The sequence below is a fragment of the Oncorhynchus mykiss genome, chromosome 2 (genome assembly GCF_013265735.2).
Source record: "Oncorhynchus mykiss isolate Arlee chromosome 2, USDA_OmykA_1.1, whole genome shotgun sequence".
Lineage (NCBI taxonomy): Eukaryota > Metazoa > Chordata > Actinopteri > Salmoniformes > Salmonidae > Oncorhynchus > Oncorhynchus mykiss.
In genome coordinates this window covers 44,108,792-44,127,615 of record NC_048566.1, presented here as the reverse complement: position 1 = coordinate 44,127,615, position 18,824 = coordinate 44,108,792, and the positions used below count along the sequence as shown (strand labels likewise).

The 18,824-nt window shown below is 41.6% G+C and overlaps 1 protein-coding gene across 3 annotated transcripts in view; it reads left to right on the top strand.

Annotated features, from left to right (window-relative positions):
• The window catches only part of LOC110490335 (receptor-type tyrosine-protein phosphatase U), a 338,326-nt gene that overhangs the window by 295,270 nt on the left and 24,232 nt on the right, over positions 1-18,824 (top strand). For all 3 annotated transcript variants that reach the window (XM_021563676.2, XM_021563683.2, XM_021563669.2), the window contains 5 exons: positions 6,339-6,493; positions 6,889-7,024; positions 7,781-7,930; positions 17,324-17,638; positions 18,547-18,672. In XM_021563676.2, coding sequence (XP_021419351.2) covers positions 6,339-6,493; positions 6,889-7,024; positions 7,781-7,930; positions 17,324-17,638; positions 18,547-18,672 — 882 coding nt within the window. The remainder of the gene's footprint in view (positions 1-6,338; positions 6,494-6,888; positions 7,025-7,780; positions 7,931-17,323; positions 17,639-18,546; positions 18,673-18,824) is intronic.

Sequence of the window (18,824 nt, the reverse complement as noted above, 5' to 3'; positions counted from 1 at the left end):
GTTACTGAGTTGGCCCCTGTACCAGTCTCATTCCCAATGCTCATAAACATTGCAGAGACCGCAGCAGTTGGCATATACACTGACTTGAGTAGACATTGTCTTACTGCCTGACGATGCATAAATACGATGTAGAGAGATTAGAATAAACAACAGCTCCTGATGTACAGACCGATGTGACTCAGAGACGATGACCATCGAGGGCCCTCTGATTAAATATGCCTGCAGTGAGAGGATTTAATAACTCAAGCTACTTAACCCCCCCCCCCCCCCTCCCACACCGCTGAGGCATGCTGCTTCTACAATGACAGCACCTGAGCTTGAAGTGTTCATTGCTCTCAGTAGACCATCCTGTCAATCAACGCCAGGGTCTCTCCATGGAGCGGCTCAGAGCAACTCTGCGGAGTGACAGTGGCACAAACACAGAATTATCGTTTCACTGTTGCCGCCACTCTCCGTGGGAGCACCACTGTACGATTATGGAGTACAGCTGCTAAGAGGGAACAGCAAAGTTCTCGCACACACTTTTTCAGTTCTGCCCACAAATTTTCTATAGGATTGAGGTCAGGGCTTTGTGATGGCCACTCCAATACCTTGACTTTGTCCTTAAGCCATTTTTCCACAACTCTGGAAGTATGCCTGGGGTCATTGTCCATTGGAAGACCAATTTGCGACCAAGCTTTAACTTCCCGACTGATGTCTTGAGATGTTGCTTCAAGATATACACATAATTTTTGTTCTTCATGATGCCATCTAATTTGTGAAGTGCACCAGTCCCTCCTGCAGCAAAGCACCCCCACAACATGATGCTGCCACCCCCGTGCTTCATGGTTGAGATGGTGTTCTTCGGCTTGCAAGCATCCCCCTTTTTCCTCCAAACATAACAATGGTCATTATGGCCAAACAGTTATATTTTTGTTTCGTCAGACCAGAGGACATTTCTCCAAAAAGTATGATCTTTGTCCCCATGTGCAGTTGCAAACCGTAGTCTGGCTTTTTTGTGGCGGTTTTGGAGCAGTTTATACTTACGTACTATTGTTTGGTACCTTCAGGCATTTGAAAATTGCTCCCAAGGATGAACCAGACTTGTGGAGGTCTACAATTTTCTTCTTGAGGTCTTGGCTGATTTATTTTGATATTCCCATGATGTCAAGCAAAGAGGCAATGAGTTTGAAGGTAGGCCTTGAAATACATCCACATGTACACCTCCAATTGACTCAAATGATGTCAAATAGCCTACCAGAAGCTTCTAAAGCCATAAAATCATTTTCTGGAATTTTCCAAGCTGTTTAAAGGGACAGTCAACTTAGTGTATGTAAACGTCTGACCCACTGGAACTGTGATACAGTGAATTATAAGTGAAATAATCTGTCTGTAAACAATTGTTGGAAAAATGACTTGTGTCATGCACAAAGTATATGTCCTAACCGACTTGCCAAAACTATTGTTAACAAGACATTTGTGAAGTGGTTGAAAAACACATTTTAATGACTCCAACCTAAGTGTATGTAAACTTCCAACCTCAACTGTAAATAACATGAGCATATCTATTTCTGCTAAGCTTCCCAGTAAAGCGTAAAAAATTGCTCAAAATAGCCCACATTAACATATGTAGATTAAGAAACAAGGTTCATGAAATCAATTATTTGCGGGCAACATTCATATTCTATCTCTGAAACTCACTTAGATAATGCCTTTGATGATACAGTGGTAGCAATACAGTGTTATAACATTTAAGGAAAAGACAGAAATGCCAGTGGTGGAGGTGTTGCGGTTTATATTCAGAACCACATTCCTGTAAAGATTAGAGAGGATCTCATGTTAAATACCTTTGAATTAATATGTCTACATGTTAATCTGCTTCACCTAAAAACCCATTCTTGTGGGAAGCTGCTATATACCACCAAGTGCTAACAGTCAGTATCTGGATAACATGTGTGAAATGCTTGATAATGTATGTGATTCAGAGTGACATGTTTTCCGGGTGATTTAAATTTGGACTGGCTTTCATCAAGCTGCCCACTAAAGAAAAAGCTTCAATCTGTAACCAGTGCCTGTAACCTGGTTCAGGTTATCCGTCAATCTAACAGGGTAGTTACAAACAGCACAGGAATTAAATCATCAACATGTATTGATCATGTCTTTACTAATACTGCAGAAATTTGGTTCAAAGCGGTATCCAAATCCATCGGATGTGGTGATCACAATATAGTAGCCATATCTAGGAAAACCAAAGTTCCAACGGCTGGGCCTAATATAGTATATAACTGGTCATATGATCATTTTTGTAGTGATTTCTATGTTGTTGATGTAAAGGATATTTGTTGGTTCATGGTGTGTAATGAGGAGCAAATAGATGTTGCACTTGACATATTTATGAAATTGCTTATTTCAGTTACAATTAAGCATGCACCCATTAAGAAAATGACTGTAAAAACTGTAAAATCCCTGTGGATTGGTGAGAAATAGAAAAATTGTATGGTTGAGAGGGATGAGGCGAAAGGAATGGCAAATAGGTCTGGCTGCACAACCGATTGGCAAACGTATTGCAAATTGAGACATCATGTGACTAAACTGAATAACAAGAAGAAATTACACTGAAACTAAGATAAATGACATGAAGATTGATCGTAAAATGCTTTGGAGTACCTTAACTGCTCATGGTATAGGGGACGCTTGCGTCCCACTCTGCCAAAAGCCAGGGAAAATGCAGCGTGGCAAATTCAAATAATTACTATATAAAAATCAAACTTTCATTAAATCACACATGTAAGATAGTAAATTAAAGCTACACTCGTTGTGAATCCTGCCAACGTGTCAGATTTTAAAGAGGCTTTTCCGCGAAAGCATAAGAAGCTATTATCTGATGATTGCACAGCAGTAAACAACGAGGGTAGCATATTTCAACCTTGCAGGTGCTACACAAAACGCAGAAATAAAATATAAAGCATGCCTTACCTTTGACAAGCTTCTTTTGTTGGCACTCCAATATGTCCCATAAACTTCACAATTGGTCCTTTTGTTCGATTAATTCCGTCCATATATATCCAAAATGTCCATTTATTTGGCGCGTTTGATCCAGAAAAAAACAGCTTCCAAATTGCGCAACGTCAATAAAAAATATTTCAAAAGTTGCCTGTAAACTTTGCCAAAACATTTCAAACTACTTCTGTAATACAACTTTAGGTATTTTTAAACGTTAATAATCGATCAAATTGAAGACGGGTCTATCTGTGTTCAATACAGGAAGACAACAAACCAAGCTACTTTTCAAGTCTTGCTCAACTCTCAACAGTGTTACGCAGTTCCTAGATGGCCGTACTTCTTCATTGCACAAATGAATAACCTCAACCAAATTCCAAAGACTAGTGACATCCAGTGGAAGCGGTAGGAACTAAAAACAAGTTCCTAAGAAATACCGTTTCCCAATGAAACAGACCCTGCACTGAACAGACAGAGACCTCAAAAAAATCTGAACGGTTTTGCCTGCTACATAAGTTCTGTTAAACTCACAGCCATGATTCAAACAGTTGTAGAAACTTCAGTGTTTTCTATCCAAATCTACTAATGATATGCATATCTTATATTCTTGGCATGAATAGCAGGAAGTTGAAATTGGGCACGCTATTTATCCAAAAGTGAAAATGCTGCCTCCTATACCTTAAGAAGGTAAATTACTTTTTTGGAAAATGCTAACTCCGCTCTTGAATCAGATGGCTCATTCATTACAAAACCGAATGATATTACTTTAATGATGTTTTAATTGGCAAACTTAGGCATGACATGCCAGCAACAAACGCTGACACTACAGAAGTATCGCTGACCAAACTATGAAAGACCAGCATTGTAATTTTGAATTCTGTAAAGTGAGAGGTTAAATAATGATTTTTCTATCAACAATGACAAGCCACTGGGTTCTGACAACTCGGATGGAAAATTAATGTGGAAAATAGAGGACGATATTGGCACTCATGTCTGCCGTATTTTCAATTCAACCCTAATAGAAAGTGTGTGCCCCCAATCCTGGAGGGAAGCAAAAGTAATTCCGCTACTAAAGAATAGTAAATCCCCCTTTACTGGTTCAAATAGCCGATCAATCAGCCTGTTACCAACCCTTAGCAAACTTTTAGAAAAAATTGTGTTTGACCAGATACAATACTATTTTACAGTAAACAAATTGACAAGGGGAAAGGGGGATACCTTGTCAGTTGTACAACAGAATGCATTCAACTGAAAACTGTGTTCCGCATTTAACCCAACCCTTCTGAATCAGAGAGGTGCAGGGGGCTGCCATAATCAACATTCATGTATTCGGCACCCAGGGAACAGTGGGTTAACTGCCTTGCTCAGCGGCAGAACAACACATTTTTACCTTGTCAACTCGGCGATTCGATCCAGCAACCTTTCAGTTCCTGGCCCAACAGTCTAACCACTAGAATACCAGACTTTCAGCATGCTTATCGGGAAGGATATTCAACAAGCACAGCACTTACACGAATGGCTGATGATTGGCTAAGATAAATTGCTTAAAAAAAGATTGTGGGTGCTGTTTTGTTAGATGTCGGTGCGTTTTTTTTACATTATTGATCATAGTCTGCTACTGGAAAAACGTGTTTGTTATGGCTTTACACCCCCTGCTATGTTGTGGATAAAGAGTTTCTGTCTAACAGAACTGAGGGTGTTCTTTAATGGAAGCTTCTTCAACATAATCCAAGTAGAATCAGGAATACCCCACGGCAGCTGTCTAGGTAGGCCCCCTACTATTTTCAATCTTTACTAACAACATGCCATTGACTTTGAGTGAAGCTAGTGTGTCTATGTATGTGGATGACTAGACACGATACACGTCAGCTACTACAGCGACTGAAATGACTGCAACACTTAACAAAGAGCTGCAGTTTGTCTCAGAGTGGGTGGCAAGGAATAAGTTAGTCCTGAATATTTCCAAAACTAAAAGCATTGTATGTGGGACAAATTATTCACTAACCCTAAACCTCAACTAAATCTTGTAATACATTCTGTGGAAATTGAGCATGTGGAGATGACTAAACTGCTTGGAGTAACCCTGGATTGTAAACTGCCATGGTCAAACATATTGATATAACAGTAGTTAAGATGGGGAGAAGTCTGTCCATAATGAAGAGCTCCTCTACCTTCTTTACAGTACTGCTGTTCAGTCGTGTGGTCAGATACCACAAAAAGGGACTTGGCTCAGAACAGGGCAGCGCGGCTGGCCCTCGGATGTACCCAGAGTAACATCAATAATATACATGTCAATCTGTCCCGGCTCAAAGTGGAGGAGAGATTAACTTCATCACTACTTGCATGTTGAATGCGCCAAGCTGTCTGTTTGAACTACTGGCACACAGCTCGCACACCCATGCATACCCCACAAGACATTCCACAAGTGGTCTCTTCACAGTCCCCAAGACCAGAACAGACTATGGGAGGCACACAGTACTACATAGAGCCATGACGACATGGAAAACTATTCCACATCGAGTAACTGACGCAAGCAGTAGAATTTGATTTAAAAATAAATAAACATGCACCTTATGGAACAGTGGGGACTGTGAAGCAACATAAACACAGACACATGCACACACACACACAATAACATACACACTCTACACACAGGTACACATGGATTTTGTATTGTAGAAATGTGGTAGTGGTGGAGTAGGGGCCTGAGGGCACACAGTGTGTTGTGAAATCTGTGAATGTATTGTAATGTTTTTAAAATTGCCTTTTTTTGCTGGACCTCAGCAAGAGTAGCTGCTGCAATGGGGATCCATAATCAATACAAATACAAACCTAAAACGCAAGGCCAAATCTATACTGGAGTTGCTTACAAAGAAGACAGTGAATGTTACAGTTTTGACTTAAATCTACTTGAAAATCTATGGCAAGAACTGAAAATGGTTGTCTAGCAATGATCAACAACCATTTTGACAGAGCTTGTAGAATTTTGAAAATAATTATGGGCAAATTGTGCACAATCCATGTGTGCAAAGCTCTTAGAGACGTACCCAGAAAGACTCACAGCTGTAACCCCTGCCAAAGGTGCTTCTACAATGTTTTGACTCATGGGTGTGAATGCTTAAGTAAATTAAATATGTTTTCGATAAATATATGTTTTCAATAAATTTGCTAACATTTATAAAAACATGTTTTCACTTTGTTATTATGGGATATTGTGTGTAGATGGGTTTGAAAACAAATATTTACTCCATTTTGAATTCATGCTGTAATACAACAAAATGTTGTATGAATACTTTCTGAAGGAACTGTAACTCATGTAATCTTCTTTTTGTTCTTCTTCTGATGTTGTGTTTCCACAGATGGGCTACTCAGCTAAACACGAGGTGCGTCAGTTCCACTTCACGTCCTGGCCGGAGCATGGGGTTCCCTACCACGCCACAGGCCTGCTGGCCTTCATACGGCGGGTCAAAGCATCCACGCCCCCCGATGCTGGACCTGTGGTCGTCCACTGCAGGTACCAGCCTCCAATCAACGCACATTGCAGTACATCACTTCCTGCTAGCTGTCAATGCTCATGCAACCATTACTACTTTGTGTTTTCAAAGCTTTAAAGCTTAGTCCCAGTGGGCAAAACTGATTGAAATGACACAATTTTAAACAGTTTTACATTCGTTATGAGTCGGACGCTATTTCAACCAGTTTTACCTGCTGTGGCTGATGCCTTGTATAGGGGAATTGCATCCATCCCCAGCCCTGATTATATTATTTTCATGTCACCCAAAGAAAGAGAGAGCCAAGAGTTGCTTTCAACCCTTATCTGAACACTGTTATTACAGTAGTGTATGTGAAGGCTTGTCCTAAAGGGTCAAAGGTCAGTGACATGTTGTTCTCCCTGTGTCTCTGTGTCAGTGTGGGGGCGGGCCGCACAGGCTGCTACATCGTGCTGGACGTCATGCTGGACATGGCCGAGTGTGAGGGTGTGGTGGACATCTACAACTGTGTCAAAACCCTCTGCTCACGACGCATTAACATGATCCAGACAGAGGTGAATGGGCTGGCCTACAGTACATTTCAGGGGGGGAAGATAAAATGATTCACACCTCTCTGGTATCCTTACATCTGTATTTTCTGTATTGTGTTTGGGGAACTCGGAGAGAGTGAGGGGAATATTCTAGCCTAGCTCGTCCACTGGGACTTGTGTATAGGTCGATGGTTTCCGAGATGTGAAGGCTTACATTGTCACAGTGCAATGCAAAAGCACATGGCTTTTCTTTCGTTGATATAGCATATCTTAATCGTATTATCTAAATCCAATATTGGTTTAGCTGTGTATTACATTTGTAGTTATTTGCAGGGGTGCTCTAATGAAATATATACACTGCAAATGTTTATTTATTTAGACATATTTATTCAGTCTCCCACCGCTCTTTGATACACTGTACAATGTTATAGCTTATATTTAATTCACATCATGGCAGGTAATGAGATTTCTCTCTCGCCACCCTTCCACACCTCATACTCTTTCTTTGTGATATGGTCCTATGTTATTTATGTTCTAACTCTCCCTGTTCTGTTGTTCTCTCTTTCTTATCTCTCTCCCTCTCGCTTTCTCTAACCCCCCCTTGTCCTCTGTATCATACTTCACCCACTTTCTTTGTGATATCATCCTATGTTCTTCATGTTCTTACTCTCTCTGTTTTGTTGTTCTGTCTTTCTCTCCCCCCTTTTCATCTCCCCTCTCTCTCTCTCTTTCTCTCTCTCCATACACACCTCTCTCTCACCCCTTTCTCTCTATCTGCAGGAGCAGTACATATTTATCCATGATGCCATCCTGGAGGCTTGTCTGTGTGGAGAGACGGCAATCTTGGTGAATGAGTTTGCACTCATCTACAAAGACATGCTGCGGTTGGACTCTCAGAGCAACTCCTCCCAGCTACGAGATGAGTTCCAGGTCAGTCACACACTGGAATGAAATAATACATATTCTGTTTCCTTGTAAAATACTATTCAGTGACTTCACAGAAAATGTTAAGATAAAACAAACAACACAACAACCCCAACCTAGAATACTGAATTGAAGCACTGTTGGATATTTTGACTTTGTTGCTGGTGGACTAGAGGGGATCAGAGAGAAGTTGTGTCTGGCCTGAACTTGATGTAACAACGCTGCATGGCTCAGAAGTCCAACACATTGTAGCAGAAAACAGGACAATGTAGACCACATATGTCAGAGTCAAGGCCCGCGGGCCACATCCGGCCCGCAAGAAGGTTTTTTACGGCCCCTGGGATGATCTTGATTTATTATTAGAACCGGCCCGCAGCAAGCCGGCAGCCCGCAGATCTTTTACACGCACCAATACTACATTTCCCACAATGCAAAGGTGACGCACCGAGCAGTAGGCTGCTTCATTTCAATATTTATTGGCACAGCAGTCGTCAGCATCACAGTAAAATTAACTTTCAGATACCCATCAAAAATGGCAAAACGGAAGGTGGATACTGAGAACCGGGGGTTTCAAACAAGGTGGGAGTCGGAGTATATGTTCACGAAGGTAGCTGGAAAACCTGTGTGTCTTCTGTGTGGAGAAAGTGTGGCGGTACTGAAAGAGTATAATCTGAGACGACATTATGAAACGAAACACGCGGACAAAAACAAGAATATGGACATGGAACAAAGGCTACAAAAGGCAGAGGAATTAAAACGAGGCCTCAAATCTCGACAGGCTCTGTTCAAAAAAGCCAAATCACAAGGCCAGGCTGCTGTCAAGGCCAGTTTTATTTTGGCAGAAGAGATCGCTAAATCAGCCCGGCCATTTACGGAGGGGGATTTCATCAAAAACTGCATGATTAAAGTTTGTGACGAAGTTTGCCCAGAAAAAAGGCAACTCTTTTTAAATGTGAGTCTGAGCAGAAACACCATTGCCGAGAGAGTAGACCAGTTGTCCATCAATCTAAAAGAGCAGCTTGTGAAAAAGGGAAAAGATTTTATTGCATATTCCTTGGCTGTGGATGAGAGCACCGACATTTCTGACATTGCCCAGTTGTCAATTTTCATCCGCGGAGTGGACTCCAACCTAAGCGTGACAGAGGAGTTTTTGGCTTTACGTCCTATGCATGGCACAACTACGGGGCATGATTTGTATGAAGAGGTGTCAAGATGTGTAAATGAGATGGAGCTGCCTTGGGAAAAACTCGTGGGTTTGACAACCGACGGAGCACCTGCGATGTGTGGACACAGGAGCGGACTGGTGGCGAAGATACGGGAAAAGATGCAAGAGGAAAACGCGACAGGTGAGCTGACAGCTTATCATTGTATCATACACCAGGAAGCGTTGTGCGGTAAAGCCTTGAAAATGGAGCATGTAATGAGCATCATCACGCGCACAGTTAACTTTATCAGAGCCAAAGGTTTGAATCACCGCCAGTTCAAGGCATTTCTGACGGAGTTAGAAACGGAGCATGGTGATTTGCCTTATCACACAGAGGTGCGATGGCTAAGCCAGGGAAAGGTGCTTCAAAGATGTTTCGAGCTTCGTGAGGAGATTTGTCTGTTCTTGGACAGCAAAGGGAAAGACACAACACAACTCCGAGACGAAATGTTTCTGTGTGAAATGGCTTTTCTGTGTGACATTACGAGTCATCTGAATGCAATAAACTTGCAGCTGCAGGGTCGGGATCGTGTCATCTCTGATATGTACAGTACAGTGAAGGCATTTAAAACCAAACTGACTCTGTGGGAGACGCAGATGCGGAAAGAAAATTTGAGCCACTTTCCCAGCTGCCAGACCATGAAAGAGAAGCTCTCTACCAGTGCGTTCCCGAGCACACAGTTGGCTGATAAAATAGGTATGCTTGCCGCTGACTTTCGACGCCGATTTGCTGACTTTGAAGCACAAAAAAGCAGGTTGGAACTGCTCGGTAACCCATTTGCTGTTGACGTGGAAAGCTCACCACCAAACCTCCAAATGGAGTTGATTGACCTCCAATGCAATGATGCACTGAGGGCAAAATATGCGGCAGTGGGTGCTGCGGAGTTCGCCCGTTTCCTCCCCGGCACAATGCCCCAGCTGCGCATCCAGGCTGCTCAAACGTTGTCTATGTTTGGCAGCACATACCTGTGTGAACAACTGTTTTCTTTGATGAACCTGAACAAAACATCACACAGAAGTCGACTTACTGCTGAACACCTCCACTCAATTCTGAGGATTTCTTCAGCTCAGAGCCTTACCCCGAACATTGATGAACTTGTGGAAAAGATGGGACACCACCAAGTATCACCCTCAACCTCAAACAAGTGAACATTACTGTGCAATCACATATTTAGAGTTTTTACTCAGTTCAAGTTTAAAAGTTAAAATTTAATATTTGTTTTCACTGCATGTTACTTCTCCTTAAACAAAGTGTTGTTTTTGATTAATAGATTTTTGCACTTTATTTTTTTGTATTTCAATCCAATTATATTTTAAAAATATTTCAGTTGAGTGGATGATAGAAAATTGCTATTATTGTTTTTTCTTTGAAGTAAATTTAGCCCACTTTTGCTAAAATAGAAAATATAGTCTACTGATGGTGCCTTGAATACCGGTTTCTTTCATTTAATGTTCATGTTATGGGGATATTTATATAAAGGAAATTTGTCTTTTGTGTCTGTTGAAAATTAAAGATTACTGACAGAGCCATAAGAAAATATTGCTTTATTTATCTGATCATATTGTAATATATTTGTTAGGTTTTCAGTAGGTTCAATTAGGTTCACTAGACTATATGCGTCATTTAAAAAATTTTCAATGAACATTCGAACAGTCCGGCCCTCGTCTTGTAGCTGATTTTTTTATTTGGCCCTCCGTCCATTTGACTTTGACACCCCTGATGTAGACGGATTAAATCAGCATTCTTGGGGTGGCAGGTAGCCTAGTGGTTAGAGCATTGGGCCAGTAACCGAAAGTTTGCTGGATCGAATCCCCGAGCTGACAAGGTAAACATTTGTCATTCTGCCCCTGAACAAGGCAGTTATCCCACTGTTCCCTGGGAGGGTGTCATTGTAAATAAGTATTTGTTCTTACCTGACTTGCCTAGTTAAATACAAAAACTCAACAGACACTATGAAAGCTTAACCAAGTTTATTCTTCCCAGAGGGTCAAGACAGCTGCATTAGACAAAAACATTTTCACACAAGCACTTATGCTTAACCCTTCCTCCTAGGCTGAGTCTCCTCCAGGTTAAGGGAGAAATAAAAGTTTATGGCCCGTATCACTTAGTGGCCTGCCTAGCACTAAAGACACAATGTTTGTACAGATGGATATTGGATATTGGATATAAAACACTCTGAAGTTTCTAAAACTGATTGAATGATGTCTGTGAGTATAACAGAACTCAGACGGCAGGCAAAAACCTGAGAAAAAAATCCAACCAGGAAGTGGGAAATCTGAGGTTTGTAGTTTTTCAACTCAGCCCCCATTGAAGATACAGTGGAATATTAGTTATGTTTCACTTCCCAAGGCTTCCACTTCAACAGTATTTAGAACCTGTTTTGAAGATTCCACTCTAACGGAGGGGCTCATAAGGGCTCTTTGAGTGAGTGGTCTGGCAGAGTGCCACAGCCTCGATCTGACGCGCTCACGTGAAAGGTTCATTTGTACATTCCACTTCATTTGTACAGACAAAGAAATTGTCCGGTTGGAACATTAATGAAGTTGTATGTTAAAAACATCCTAAAGATTGATTCCATACTTAGTTTGGCATGTTTCTACGGACTGTAACGGAACGTTTTGAACTTTTCGTCCGACGTTCGGCGCGACCTGAACGCGCTTTTGGATTTGTTTACCAAACGCCATAACAAAATAAGTTATTTGGACATAACTGATGGACATTATCGAAAAAATCAAACATTTATTGTGGAACTGGGATTCCTGGGAGTGCATTCTGATAAAGATCATCAAAGGTAAGTGAATATTTAAAATTTCTGAATAATGTTGACTACCCAGTATCTTTTTGGCTGCTTTGTTGTCTAAAGGCTGTACTCAGATTATTGCATGGTTTGCTTTCTCTGCAAAGTTTAAAAAAAATCTGACACAGCGTTGCATTAAGGAGAAGTGTATCTAAAGTTCCATGTATAATAGTCGTATCTTTATCAATGTTTATTATGAGTATTTCTGTCAATTGATATGGCTCTCTGCAATACCACTGCATGTTTTAGAAATACTGAACATAACGCACCAATGTAAACTCATAGATTTTTTTATATAAATATGAACTTTATCAAACAAAACATACATGAAGTCATCTGATGAAGATCATCAAAGGTTAGTGATTAATTTTATCTCTATTTCTGCTTTTTGTGACTCCTCTCTTTGGCTGTTTTTCTGTGGCTTGGTGGTGACCTAACATAATCGTTTGTGGTGCTTTCGTTGTAAATCCTTTTTGAAATCAGACACTGTGGCTGGATTAACGAGAATTTTATCTTTAAAATGGTGTAAAATACTTGTATGCCACTACTCTACAACACACACGCAATAACATACACATGTACACATACTGTAGATTATATTTTGTAGATATGTGGTAGTAGAGTAGTGGCCTGAGGGCACACACTTAATGTGTTGTGAAATCTCTTCTTATGTTTTTAAAATAGTATAAACTGCCTTAATTTTGCTGGGCCCCAGGAAATGTAGAATATTTAGCAGATGTTATTACGGGTGTAGCGAAATGCTTCTGTTCCTAGCTTCAACAGGGCAGTAGTATCTAACAATTCACAACAATACACAGAAATCTAAAAGTAAAAGAATGGAAATAAGAATGTCGGAGTGGCATTGACTAAAACACAGTATGTAAGCATTATTAAAGTGACTAGTGTTTCATTATTAAAGTGACCAGTGATTCCAAGTCTATGTACATAGGGCAGCAGCCTCTACGGTGCAGGGTTTAGTAATGGGGATCCATAATACATTTAAATACAAATATAATGTTGCTCCAAAAGGAATTACAGTTTATTACAGAGGCACAAATAGTTATAGTCACCACCAAAGTAACTGTTTGTTCCCACTGAATAATTGTTTCCAGGGGAACAAATAGTTACTCTGTAGGTGACTACAACTTTTTGAATACAGATCTCAGAAAATGTATGCTTTTTTTAAGGTCTGGTGCAGGTGTATGTGCATCCATGCGTGAATGTGAGCTTGTATATGCATGCCTGCCTGTTTTGGATGTGTGTTTGCTAATGGCATAACAAGGATTCCAGTTTCTTCTCACCTTTAAAAGTGTATGATTATCATTCAAATCCCCCATGATTTGTGGGAAGCCGGGAATGTTGTGGTCTCAAACCACTTTATTTGATTCTGATTAGGACAGAGGGGCACCAGCTGTGTTCCCTCATGCATTAACTTCCTCTCTTAGCCCTCCAAACAGTACTGTCTACTGACTCTACTATAAGAGCAGCATCATTGATTCAAGGTTTTGCATTTCAAAGTACTGCATTTCATACTGGAATAGCCCCACACGCATCCCCCCTTTTAAGTTTCAAGTTGTAATGACACATGCACATGTACAGTGAAATACCTTTCTTGGAAGCTCTAAACCCAACAATGCAACAATGTAATACTAAAAATAACATGAGGTAGAACAAAAATACGCAGCAGCGTATATGATGATTGTATTTGAGTGGGTGTGCGTGTGTGTGGAGTATGTATAAATGTATATGCATATTATGTGTGTGTGAGCAAATGATGAAGTGAGTAGTTGTGTGTGTTTTGGAGTGTCAGTGTGCGTGAGTGTGTAAGGCTCTGTGAGTGTGCAGTGCAAAAATAAATAAAAGGGTCAATTCAGATAGTCTATGTAGCCATTTTGTAAGCTATTTAGTTACCTATTTAGCAGTCTTATGGCTTGGGGATCTTCAAGTCTGTTGGTGTCAGATTTGATGCACCGGTACCACTTGCCATGCAGAAGCAGAGAGAACAGTCTATGGCTTGGGTGGCTGGAGTCTTCTTGGTGTTAGGGGGCAGTATTTTCATTTTTGGAAAAAAAAACGTTCCCGTTTTAAACGGGATATTTTGTCAGGAAAAGATGATAGAATATGCATATATATAGCTTTGGATAGAAAACACTCTAACGTTTCTAAAACTGTAACGATATTGTCTGTGAGTATAACAGAACTGATGTTGCAGGCGAAAGCCTGAGAAAAATCTAAACCCGGAAGTGCCCCAGGTTTTGAAAGCGCTGCGTTCCAATGACTCCCTATTCAGCTGTGAACGTACCATCAACGAGTTTACGCTTTCTACGTATTCCCCAAGGTCTCTACAGCATTGTGACGTAGTTTTACGCATTTCTGTTGAAGAATAGCCGTAGGCAGCCACATTGCGTAAGTGGTCACATGGTGGCTCCGAGAGAGATTCTCGCGTAAAATACAGAGGTAGCCATTACTCCAATCGGACAGAGTGAAAAACGAATTGTCCCGACTGATATATTATCGAATAGATATTAGAAAAAAACCTTGAGGATGGATTCTAAACAACGTTTGCCATGTTTCTGTCAATATCATGGAGCTAATTTGGCGTTGTGGTGACCGCAATTTCCGGGCGATTTCTCAGCCAAACGTGAAGAACAAACGGAGCTATTTCGCCTACAAAAATAATATTTTGGGAAAAAATGAACTTTGGCTGTCTACCTGGGAGTCTCGTGAGTGAAAACATCCGAAGTTCATCAAAGGTAAACGATTTAATTTGATTGCTTTTCTGATTTCCGTGACAAGTTTGCCTGCTGCTAGCAAGGCGTAGCACAGTATGCATGTTTGTGTGCATGGACTTTGCAGATGTATTTCTTACATGTGCAGCACATAGTATTTGTTTTGCAGTCCTTCTTTGGGGGGTAGAATTGGCATCTCCTCCTCTTACCTGCCCCAGCTGCAGCCTCAGGTGGATCAGGACAAGATTCAGCCCCCTGAACAGCTTTCACAAGCGCTGCAGAGGCTTCTGTGTGGGGGAGGCGCTCCCTTCTTTGAATGTGTGGGGTTACATGTGCCTTTCCCAGCTGTTCCATAACACGAAGGCATTGTTTGAGGACACATCAATGATGTTATGGAAGATGACCAGAGGCCAGCGGGCAGTCATCCTCCTGCAGCTGTAAGTTCCAATCACCTTGTCCAGGTTGTCCATGCCTCCTTTGTTGTGGTTGTAGTCTAGGATGATGGCTAGTTTTCTGTCCTCATGATCACTGATCTCAGCCGTTTTGTGGAGTGTGCTCAGGAGGACCACATTATTGTTACTCTTTGGGAGGTAAGAAACTAGAGTGGTGGTGGGGCTGAAGGCAATTTTTGATTAGAAGGCCTCTCCCTTGTTGCGAGGAGTGCAAGGGGGAGCTCAGGCTTGTTCTTTCTAACTGTGCCAACCATGGTGATCTTTCTCTTCAGGAGCTGCTGACTGAGTTCAATCAGTAGCACATATAATCTAAATTTCTCATTGTGAGTGTGTGTGTGTCTTTGTGGTTTTTGTGGTGTGTAAATTATTTTATAACTGCTGGGTCAAAAATGACCCAAAGACAATTTTTGTACCCTGGTGATGTACAGCTTTCATGGAAATATGAACAAAGGTGATGTTTCACTTTTTCTAATGTTGGGGTCACTCAAATTAAAAATATATAATTTAGGGGGTTTTCTCTGCTGTTTAACATAGTGGCGGGTCATTTTTTTACAAAACAAGGGTTAAGTCACACCGAGGACCTTGAAGTTCGTTTCTCTCATCTCCTCACCTTGGATTTATCTAGCTAACTAGCATAATTAGCTATAAACTGGTCGAGATGGCTTGTTCTCAGAGGTGTTCAGTTTTAACTTGTTTGTATAGCTAGCTAACTAACTAACTAACAAACAAATGTATGTACTGTCAATCAAAAACGTAGCGCCTAAGTCTTTGCATTTGCAAAAAATCTCTCCTCACATTGACCCTCAGCACTTCGACACACGAGTCCGGATATTTATATGCTGATCTCATGCCTCAACAAGCTTTTGATTGGTCAGAGTCAGTATTCCTGGCAGATGTGTAAAGCAAATGTGTGTGAGAGAAACATCCACACGAGCTCAGCCATCCATCCATATAAAGAGATGCACGTGCAATTATTGAGCTGGGATTTTCACGCTGGGAGAAATTTCACCGCATGACGTCACAATCAGAACACAATCAGAACGACTGCAAACTTTTTCACGCTGGGAATATTTTTACATGACACAGGGTAGTAGTCATTGTTGCATGAAGACTTCTTGGGAACAGGAATGGTGGTGGTCATTAGAACATGTGTGGATTACAGACTAGAACAAGGAGAGGTGGAAAATTACTATGAATATGCCTGCCAGCTCTGAGTACGAGTCCGGGAATACCATCGGACCCCGCGGCCTTGCAAGGGGTGACATGATTAAAGACCTTACTCACGTCGGCCTCGGAACGCGAGTTCACCCAGTCCTCTAGGTCGGTGATGGCGCTCACACCCGGCACACTTTTACTGTTTACTGTGTTTTTCCAAATACACTTCATATGAATTATGCCACTTTTCATTACTTGACGATTCATTACTTATTACTTAGGCAGGGGAAAATGGGCATGGGTGCTCTCTGATTACAGGTTGTTAGTTCTTCCTAAGTAAAATGGGCAAGTGGATCCCTTTGATCCTGTAAATTCACCCAACTGACATTCCTTCTGAAAGGATCCATGCAATGTATGCCAAATACAACCTCTAATACAAACTATACCTATATTTTGCTCATGCCGAATCTATCACAAAGCCCAGATAAAGCCAATACCAGCCAGTATCACTAAGATCAACATTTCTCAGATCTATTATTGATGTGGTGCATTAATGATCCAAACATTCTGTTTATTTTGTCTTATGTAATTAGGGTGGAATACTTGTTAATGTTCATCAAAAGGAATAGGTGCAAATGATTCTGTTTTCACTTTTGTTTTCCCAAAGGTTCATAACATTTGTGTTCATTATGCAAGAGGCTGGCCTAATTATTCCAATTTGTTATTGAACTCTGTGACTATTTCAGAGTGATGTTAAACTATTTTAAAGATGCTTCTAACTGAAACTGTCAATCAATGTACCAGTATTGACAGAGAATTACGAGTGGCCAATCTGTCATTACATGCTGTTTCTCCACCCCCACTTCCTCCCCTTCTTTCTGTCCGCCTGCATCAATTCCCTCCTTTCCCTCTTTTTTCTTCATCACCTATTTTTATTTCTGATACTTCATCTCACCTCACCTCACCAATCTCATAAATTCTCCCTTCATTAAATCTTTATATCCCTCCAACTTTTCTTCCTCCCTCCTTCCCTCCCTTTCCACCTCCCCTCCGTCCTCCAGACGTTGAACTCGGTCACCCCTCACCTGGACGTGGAGGAGTGCAGCATCGCCCTGCTCCCCAGGAACCGGGAGAAGAACCGCAGCATGGACGTGCTGCCGCCCGACCGCGTCCTGGCATTCCTGGTCACCACCGAGGGCGAGAGCAACAACTACATCAACGCGGCACTCACTGACAGCTTCCACCAGCCCGCCGCTTTCATCGTCACCCCTCACCCGCTCCCCGGCACCACCGCCGACTTCTGGAGGTTGGTGTTCGACTACGGCTGCACCTCGGTGGTCATGCTCAACCAGCTCAACCAGTCCAACTCTGCCTGGGTGAGCTATACATATCAATATTTATGCATATTAAGATATACTGTATGCATGTAATATATATGTATGTATATATGTATATGTTAATGAACGCAGTTTATTAGGAAGGGACAGTGTTCTGTTGATGAATTAGCATTTCACTTTTCACATTGAAAAATGCTGCAGATCTGAGTTTGAATCTAGTTCTGATTCTACTGGCAGTGTCTGGGATGCTGTATCTTAGCTCAACTCTTGCTCCTGTGTCCGTTGTGCTAATAGCAGAAGACTTAGCCAGTCAGAGCCATGCCGCTCTGCCATCATTTAGTCTCTGTATAAGTGTGTGTGCTTTTGGATTTGTTCTTTCACACTGCATTGTGCCTCTTTGATCTCTGACCACATTGGTATTGCGGAGTCAGTAACACTCCTCGCTTGATTTCAGTCTCTAGAGATTCAGCTATATCAACTTTAATTCCTACCCCCAAGCCACAACTCAAGGTTTCTCTTTGTAGGTATCTCACAGTGTCTGCCTGACTGTCATTTAATACCGTCCCACTTCTCTGTTGCTCTCTCTTGCTCTGTCTGTCTCACACATATACACATTCTCTCTTCCTCTCGCTCTCTCCCTCCACCTCTCTCTTTCGCTCTCTCCGCGCTCACTTTGTTTCATAATTATGTGAGAGCCCTTCCTTTCAGAAAGGTCTGCTAGTTTTTGTTGCAATACCAGTTCCAATCACATGCCGTTGGAACACATTTGGAGTTGTCACAGGGTGGTTTTGGGGGTGAATTGATTAGACTCTGATATTTCCCTTTTGGAATCTTGACATTGATCTATAGGTCCCAAAGATGCCAAATGAACTATTTTCTCCTCCTCCTCCTTTTTTCACTCTACCCTACCTCCCTGTCTCTCTCTTTCCCCTCCTCTCTCTCTCTAGCCCTGTGTCCAGTACTGGCCAGAGCCTGGTCTGCAGCAGTATGGGCCAATGGAGGTTGAGTTCCTGTCCATGTCAGCTGACGACGACGTCATCACTCGTCTGTTCTGTGTCAAAAATGTGACAAGGGTGAGCATTTATACACACACACACACAGTTGATGCGTTCAATCCTATAAAACAACCGTCTCCCTTTTTCAATTTCCTGCTTGACATTACGTTGATGGGCATCTTCCTTTTCTTCCTGCTGGGATACTAAGGGGAACTTTGACCATAATGCAT